Below are 8,933 nucleotides of genomic sequence, written 5' to 3' on the forward strand. Positions count from 1 at the left end.
CACGATGGATACGTAGTCATGTGGCCCGGGTTCGATTCCCGGAGCCGGCGGAAACAGATGGGCAAAGTTTCTTTCACGCTGATCAGCTTGTTACATAGCAGTGAATAGGGACCTGTGAGTTAGACAGCTGTTACACTCAGGAAGCAGCCTGTGTGTGTACTCACCTATTTGTACTCACCTATTTGTGCTTGCGGGGGTTGAGCTTTGGCTCTTTGGTCCCGCCTCTCAACTGTCAATCAACTGGTGTACAGGTTCCTGAGCCTACTGGGCTTTATCATATCTACATTTAAAACTGTGTATGGAGTCAGCCTCCACCACATCACTGCCTAATGCATTCCATCTGTTAACTACTCTGACACTGAAAAAGTTCCTTCTAACGTCCCTGTGGCTCATGTGTGTGAAAAAACCAGTTAGTAAATTGTAACAGTTGATTGATTGACAGTTGACAGGCGGGCCGAAAGAGCAGAGCTCAAACCCCTCCCCCCCCGCAAGCACAACTAGGTGAATACACACACAGACACACACACACATTCTCTCTCTCTCTCTCTCTCTCTCTCTCTCTCTCTCTCTCTCTCTCTCTATATATATATATATATATATATATATATATATATATATATATATATATATATATATATATATATATATATATATATATATAAGGGGTACCACCTCTGGTGCAAATGTAGGGACCCATAGCCTCGGAGAAGAAAATAAAGAGTACTCAGAGAAGACCTTGTGGATCCTCACTGAACACTTTGATATTTTCTTCTCCTACCACCCCTATTCTTTTGTTAAGTGTGTATATTTATCTAACTTTATTTGAAAATGTCATTACACAAAAAAAGTTACAATATTGATTACATACAGGGTACAAGGCTGCTTGTCACAAGTTGAATAGCTCCTCCAGCTCCTCAGATGGCGGGCAGGAACCATGGATGCAGTGAGCATTTCCTCTCTGGATTGCCACACTAAGGCGCTGAAAAAGAAAACTGGCAGCTCTGGGGTCTCTAGTTGTTTCGATTAGCTTAGACCCCAACTCCTTTAAAAAGCTAGCAGCACTTTTACCCCAGGCACCAAGCGTCTCTGAGGCAATGGGGACAAAATTATATATATATATATATATATATATATATATATATATATATATATATATATATATATATATATATATATATATAATTTATATATAATTTAAATTATATATATATATATATATATATAATATATATAATTTATATATAATTTAAATTTTGGGTTCTAAATATTTAGCCAGGTGTAGCTGGCGGACAGTGCCAAAAATCGTCGTGAGGGTCAGAGTGTGACCCTGGCACGCGGTTCTCTCTTGAATTCTGGTGACCCCGCCCAGTTCATGTGTGTCCCATACATCAAACCATTTCACCTGCAAAGTTGTTTAAGGTTAGTCACAAGCGTCATTAAGATTGAAGGCCAGACAGACAGTCATTCTCTCCTCCTATAGGTAAAGATAAATGTAAAAGCATTTTGATACCGTGGTTTTTACTTAACAAAACAGAGGATGACCTTGCATACAGGTTATAGTGAAAAGAACATTTGACAGTTTGAAAGCGACGCTGGTTAGTACATTTAAGATAATTTCGTCACGTGTTGCTTATTGTGTTGTTCAGTCTTGATCGGGGAAAGTAGACAGGCTTTACTCGGCCTTATTATGCCTGTTAGGTCGCCTATACTACTTGGTAGGCATGAGGGGCACCTTAATCTGAACTCCTTGACAACCATGAGAATGCATTATAGCTGCCTGACAATTTGTGGAATGTCCTGGCCTCGTTATCATATTATATAACCTCTTTACACTGACAGATAACGGACCATAAAGGCTACTGACAGAATTAGGAGATCTAAGGCTCCTTTTGTACGCATATCAGTGACTTATTCTTCTTGCAAGGAACTGACTGCTTAAGTTTCTTACTTTGTATGGGTCATCTAGGCTCACTGGTAGGTAGGAGGTCACCTAGATTCCTTGACACTTATGGTGCCCATAAACATGTTAGTAAACTTGGGGTTACCAAGTTTCCACGTCAAGACTAAAGTAACTTAGAATCTTCGGTAGATATAGAATGATTTAAAGTGCTTTAGAAGTGCATATTTACTATGCTTCTCAGCTAAGAATGGTGAAAATATGACTGATTAGTTACCCTCATATTTATGGAAACATTAAGAAGGATGATTACACATTCAAAAATATTTAACCACCCCATTACACATTATGCAAAGGAAGATCCCATTAATATAGTCATGGCCATAAACAAGGGGTCAGACTGTGATCACTACAGACGTGTGGTCGTTGCTGTCAACAGTGTAGACTTTGATGAGTAGCTATCAGAATAGTAGACGAGGCATCGTGTTTGACTCCACTAAACTGTCAACAAGGAAAACATGGGGTCAAACTGTCAATACGGTGAACCTAGGGTCAAACTGTTAATATTTTAGACATATTGATCATTATAGTGACATAATTCATGACAATATAATGTTCAGCAACACGGAGTATCGGAGTGAAGCATATGTTAGCACTACAGTGGTGTATTGACGCATTTTAGCGTCATCCAATGTTTTATTGTAACCGACCTCATGACGCTATGACACAAACCGCTGACAAATCCTAGAGTTGGGTGGACCATCCGGGTCCTGGTGGGTGCCGAGAAGGCAGACCGTCCGTGTCCTGGCGGGTGTCGAGAGGGCGGACCATCCGGATCCTGCCGGGTGCCGAGAGGACGGACCGTCTGGGTCCTGGCAGGTGCTGAGAGGGCGGACCGTCCGGGTCCTGGCGGGTGCCGAGAAGGCGGACCGTCTGGGTCCTGGCGGGTGCCGAGAGAACGGACCATCCGGGTCCTGGCAGGTGCCGAAAGGCCGGACCTGCTGTTTAAATTGTTCAGACATTCTAGTTAATAAATATATTTAATAACAGTAGAACATTATGTGCTCACCAGATTTGGTTTATTTACAGTACAAAGAGTGTAAAATTTGTACTACTTTGTCCAACCACTTGGGCGGGACGGTAGAGAGACGGTCTCGCATCCTGTAGGTCTGAGTTCAATCCCCGACCGTCCAAGTGGTTGGACACCATTTCTTTCCCCCCCCCTTCCTATCCCAAATCCTTATCCTAATCCCTTCTAAGTGCTATAATGGATCAAAATAAACGAATGCAGAGTTGGGAAGTGCTATGATAGACGCTTCTAATCAAGTATAGCAAAATATTGACCACATTGATACAAGTGTTATGTAACTAGAATACTATAATACAATCTTTATGTATCTAGGTCGAGGCTAAGGATAATTATCTAAATGTATCGGCCACAAAAAAACTTTTATTTTACTCCTGTGTGCGAAGAACAAGAGCAGCAAGGCGATTATTAGGTTGCTCGATGCGTTACTCTCGAGTTTGTGACGCAAATAGTGTGCTGGACATGACGCAGATAAAACAAGTAGCAAATAGAAGTATCGGAGAATAAGTGAATATAATTTGCAAATTATTTATTTACATTGTAATAAATTATAATAAATATACACTGTGACGTATGTTGGAAGGTCAAGCGTGGCAGGAGAAGGAGGAGGAGGAGGAAGAAGTGGAGGTGGCCAGCGGTATATCCGCGAATCCAGAGAACATTATAATTAGCGCCGATTTAGTTTCCTTCGCGTTCCTTGCGCTTCCTCTCCTCCTCGGCGAAAGCGATCTGGTCGAGGACGAACTGGGGGATGGGGTGGGGGAACTCCGGGGCCACGGGCAGCAGGTCGGACTGGGGCTGGTAGCCGTTCTCGTCAGCTACGAACTCTACCGTCGCTAAACTGCCGTCCTCCTGAGGGTAGCTGAGAGAAAACATCCTCGTTAGTATTTTAACACGTGTGTCTTTTGTATATGTTTAGTGCTCTGGATGTGTCAGTTTATCTTCCAGACGCAAACTGCAATGAACATGAACAGGAACAAATAAATGTAACCAGATGCTGAGTTTTTTACCCCCGATTCAGTATCATTGTTGTAAAAAATAGTTATAAGAACAATAAATGATATCAGTATGGGCGCACCGATGATAGATATCTTCGAACTAATCGTACTGTAAATTAATACGTAACAAAACATATAGAAAGATCTCAGCGAAAATGTATGCATGGAAAGCGATCAGAAATGACATTGAAAAATAGAAGAACGGAAGAGTAACTCATAATGAAAGGTAAAGGGTTATCATGTAGGGCAAGGTCCTGCTAGAGGAATTGGTGTAATCTTAGCGAAGAAAAAGTCTGTACCAGAGGAAATGTACGTATAATTGAGGCAATATAAAGAATATCTTGAAGTGAGAATGAAGGGCCTGTTGGGTAAATTCAGTGAGAAGAGGGAGATAACCAGATAAAAGAGATTGAACAAGTTGGAGAAGTAACGGTTATTGTGAACTTTGAAGAAATAAATGTGTGGAGAAGAGGAAAATCATGCAATCTGGGATTATAGCAGTAGATGCTGACAAGGAACAAAGGTGAACAGACGAACATTAAGTGGAAATTCGGTCCAGATGGGAAGGGAGGCGTCTGGTGCATGATATTTAATGATCACCGATGTATAATTTTAGTAAATGATGCTTACGAATATGAGCCAACAAGTCTAGCTCCTCCAGTGGCAGTTTCAGAGCCAGAGAACTGGACCTTGATGCCGTTCTCAGCCTCGAAGTCGGAGCTGTGGGCACCGAGCTCGTCGGGGTTGACCTGCTGGCTGCGGAGGATGGCGACTGGTGGAGTGTTGAGGGGCAGCTTGTCGGCCACTGCCACAGCCACAAGAGCAACCAGCACGATCTAAAACACGTAAAGAAGATCCCAAATATAAAAAGATACATAAATGTTTCTTTACTTGCATGTTGCAGACCTGTGTTTGAAAATATGCAAGTAACTCATGATTGCTGTAAGTTTCGGTAAAGAGATTTGTGATGCGTCACCGGAGCTCCATGTGGCGGTACTCACCAGCTTCATGTTGTGGAGTAGTGAGTGAGTGTGATGGTGTCTGGGTGTGTGGAGCGGTTTATATACCCAGCGAGGAGATGGCCGCTCTAGGGTCAAGCTGCCTGCCTGCAAAAGGTTGTCCTGCAACTGTGGGTCTATGTCCGCGAGTTTTTTCCAGCATGTTGTCACTTAGTAATGTCAGCTAGTTAGTACCTTGGGTCATGAACACGATCTGTGGCGTAAAGCGCTGAAGGGCGGGGTGGTTGTCCCTTTATTCTTTTTAGGTTATTTACTCATTTGTATTTATAAATGCTTTTGCTGCTTGTTTCATGCATTGACATATACATTAAATTCAGCACTATTGATATGTATTTTGTATATTTTGAGTCCAAACTAACTTAATCCTATATACGTTACTTGAAGTTGTTATGATTTATCATTAATGCTTAACTTAAGTAAAATTCAAATGATATTAAATAAGAATTTAGGTAATCGTTCAAATACGTAAATACCGCGATATTTATATAAACTCGCGCAATGATATTGTGGAAAAAGAAAAGCAACCTTTGCTTATCAGGACAAGGCAAACCTTGTTAAGTAGGTTAAGTCAGTCGGTTCTGCCTAATAAGTATTTACACACTCACACACATAAGCGCTGGTGGCTGAGTGGACAGCATGATAGATACGTAGTCATGTGGCCCGGGTTCGATTCCCGGAGCCGGCGGAAACAGATGGGCAGTTTCTTTCACCTTGATGCCCCTGTCACATAGCAGTAAATAGGTACCTGTGAGGTAGACAGCTGTTACACTCAGGAAGCAGCTTGTGTGTGTGTGTGTGTGTGTGTGTGTGTGTTTACTAGTTGTGTTTTTGCGGGGGTTGAGCTTTGCTCTTTCGGCCCGCCTCTCAACTGTCAATCAACTGTTTACTAACTGCTTTTTTTTTTTTTTTTTTTTTTTTTTTTTCCCACACCACACACACACACCAGGAAGCAGCCCGTGACAGCTGACTAACTCCCAGGTACCTATTTACTGCTAGGTAACAGGGGCACTTAGGGTGAAAGAAACTTTGCCCATTTGTTTCTGCCTCATGCGGGAATCGAACCCGCGCCACAGAATTACGAGTCCTGCGCGCTATCCACCAGGCTACGAGGCCCCCCACGTGTGTGTGTGTGTGTGTGTGTGTGTGTGTGTGTGTGTGTGAAAAACAGTTAATAGTAGTAGTAACAGTTGATTGATTGACAGTTGAGAGGCGGGCCGAAAGAGCAGGGCTCAACCCCCCCTCAAGCACAACTAGGTGAATACACACACGCTCACCATATATATATATATTATATATGTATAATATTATATATATATTTTATATATGTATAATACAAATAAATTTTATTTTTTATTTTGGGTTCTAAATATTTAGCCAGGTGTAGCTGGCGGACAGTGCCAAAAATCGTCGTGAGGGTCAGAGTGTGATCCTGGCACGCGGCTCCCTCTTGAAGTCTGGTGACCCCGCCCAGTTCATGTGTGTCCCATATCCCAGACTCTTTCACCTGCAAAGTTGTTTAAGGCTAGTCAAAAGCGTCTTTAAGATTGAAGGCCAGACAGACAGTCATTCTCTCCTCCTATAGGTACAGATAAATGTAAAAGCAATTTGATACCGTTGTTTTTACTTAACAAAACAGAGGATGACCTTGCATACAGGTTATAGTGAAAGGAACATTTGACAGTTTGATAGCGACGCTGGTTAGTACATTTAAGATAATTTCGTCACGTGTTGCTTATTGTGTTGTTCAGTCTTGATCGGGGAATGTAGACAGGCTTTACTCGGCCTTATTATGCCTGTTAGGTCGCCTATACTACTTGGTAGGCATGAAGGGCACCTTAATCTGAACTCCTTGACAACCATGAGAATGCATTATAGCTGCCTGACAATTTGTGGAATGTCCTGGCCTCGTTATCATATTATATAACCACTTTACACTGACATATAACGGACCACAAAGACTCCTGACAGAATTAGGAGATCTAAGGCTCCTTTTGTACGCATATCGGTGACTTATCCTTCTTGCAAGGAACTGACTGCTTAAGTTTCTTACTTTGTATGGGTCATCTAGGCTCACTGGTAGGTAGGAGGTCACTTAGATTCCTTGACACTTATGGTGCCCATAAACATGTTAGTAAACTTAGGGTTGCCAAGTTTCCACGTCAAGACTTAAGTAACTTAGAATCTTCGGTAGATATGGAATGATTTCAAATGCTTTAGAAGTGCATATTTATTATGCTTCTCAACTAGGAATGGTGAAAATATGACTGATTAGTAACCCTCATATTTATGGAAACATTAAGAAGGATGATTACACATTCAAAAATATTTAACAACCCCATTACACATTATGCAAAGGAAGAACCCATTATTATAGTCATGACCATAAACAAGTGTTCACAGTGTTCAGACACTGTGAACACTACAGACGTGTGGTCGTTGCTGTCAACAGTGTAGACTTTGATGAGCAGCTATCAGAATAGTAGACGAGGCATCGTATCTGACGCCACTAAACTGTCAACAAGGAAAACATGGGGTCAAACTGTCAATACAATAAACCTAGGGTCAAACTGTTTACTATAATGATCAATATGTCTAAAATATTGACATAATTCATGACAAAAAAATGTTCAGCAACACGGAGTATCGGAGTGAAGCATATGTTAGCACTACAGTGGTGTATTGACGCATTTTAGCGTCATCCAATGTTTTATTGTAACTGGCCTCATGACGCTATGATACAAACCGCGGACAAATCCCAGAGTTGGGTGGACCATCCGGGTCCTGGTGGGTGCCGAGAAGGCGGACCGTCCAGGTCCTGGCGGGTGTCGAGAGGGCGGACCATCCGAATCCTGCCGGGTGCCAAGAGGACGGACCGTCTGGGTCCTGGCAGGTGCTGAGAGGGCGGACCGTCCGGGTCCTGGTGGATGTTGAGAGGACATAATGTCCGGGTCCTAACAGGTGCCGAGAACGCGGACTGTCTGGGTCCTGGCGGGTGCCGAGAGGACGGACCATCTGGGTCCTGACAGGTGCCGAGAAGGCGGAACGTCCGGGTCCTGGCGGGTGCCGAGAGGGCGGACAATCCAAGTCCAGACAGGTGCCGAGAAGGCGGACCGTCCGGGTCCTGGCGGGTGCCGAGAGGACGGACCATCCAGGTTCTGGCAGGTGGAGAGAGGACGGAACATCCGGATCCTGGTGGGGTTCCGTAAGGCCGGACTTGCTGTGTAAATTGTTCAGACATTCTAGTTAATAAATATATTTAATAACAGTAGAACATTATGTGATCATTAGATTTGGTTTATTTACATTACAAAAAAGTGTAAAATTTGTACTTCTGTTGTCCAACTACTAGGGCGGGACGGTAGAGCGACGGTCCCGGTTACGTAAGTGTGCGTTTCAATCCCCGACCGTCCAAGTTGTTTGACACCATTCCTCCCCCCCCCCCTGTCCTATCCCAAATCCTTATACTAACCCCTTCTAAAGTGCTATAAAGGATCAAAATAAACGAATGCAGTGTTGCGAAGTGCTATGATATACGCTTTTAATCAAGTATAGTAAAATATTGACCACATTAATACTAGTGTTATGTAAGTAGGATACTATAATACAATCTTTATGTATCTAGGTCGAGGCTAAGGATAATTATCTATAATGTATCGACCACAAAAAAACTTTTATTTTACTCCTATGTGCGAAGAACAAGAGAAGCAAAGGCGACTGTTAGGTTGCTCGATGCGTTTACTCTCGAGTTTGTGACGCAAATAGTGTGCTGGACATGACGCAGATAAAACAAGTAGCAAATAGAAGTATCGGAGAATAAGTGAATATAATTTGCAAATTATTTATTTACATTGTAATAAATTATAATAAATATACACTGTGACGTATGTTGGAAGGTCAAGCGTGGCAGGAGAAGGAGGAAGAGGAGGAAGAAG

The 8,933-nt window shown here is 42.5% G+C and overlaps 2 protein-coding genes and 1 pseudogene across 2 annotated transcripts in view; 1 reads left to right on the forward strand and 2 right to left on the reverse strand.

Annotated features, from left to right (window-relative positions):
• Positions 1 to 8,933, forward strand: part of LOC138360032 (cuticle protein AMP4-like) — a 34,679-nt gene that overhangs the window by 5,709 nt on the left and 20,037 nt on the right. The gene's annotated exons all lie outside the window — the stretch shown is intronic.
• On the reverse strand, positions 3,501 to 5,068 carry LOC123752846 (cuticle protein AM1274-like). Its single transcript, XM_045734878.2, has 3 exons — positions 4,984 to 5,068; positions 4,613 to 4,818; positions 3,501 to 3,846 (listed from the first exon to the last, which is right to left on the reverse strand). Exons 1-3 carry the CDS (start codon positions 4,990 to 4,992, stop codon positions 3,663 to 3,665), a joined length of 399 nt encoding a protein of 132 aa, XP_045590834.1. The 5' UTR covers positions 4,993 to 5,068; the 3' UTR covers positions 3,501 to 3,662.
• The window catches only part of LOC123752848 (cuticle protein AM1274-like), a 1,543-nt pseudogene continuing 1,437 nt past the window's right edge, over positions 8,828 to 8,933 (reverse strand).

The sequence above is a fragment of the Procambarus clarkii genome, chromosome 94, assembly GCF_040958095.1.
Source record: "Procambarus clarkii isolate CNS0578487 chromosome 94, FALCON_Pclarkii_2.0, whole genome shotgun sequence".
In the NCBI taxonomy this organism is placed as follows: Eukaryota; Metazoa; Arthropoda; class Malacostraca; order Decapoda; family Cambaridae; genus Procambarus; species Procambarus clarkii.

Bases quoted from the DNA above. Each gene is read 5' to 3' on its own strand.
- LOC123752846 (XM_045734878.2), bottom strand. The intron at 3,847-4,612 runs GTAAGCATCATT...GTTTTCTCTCAG, and splicing joins AGACTTGTTGGCTCATATTC to CTACCCTCAGGAGGACGGCA.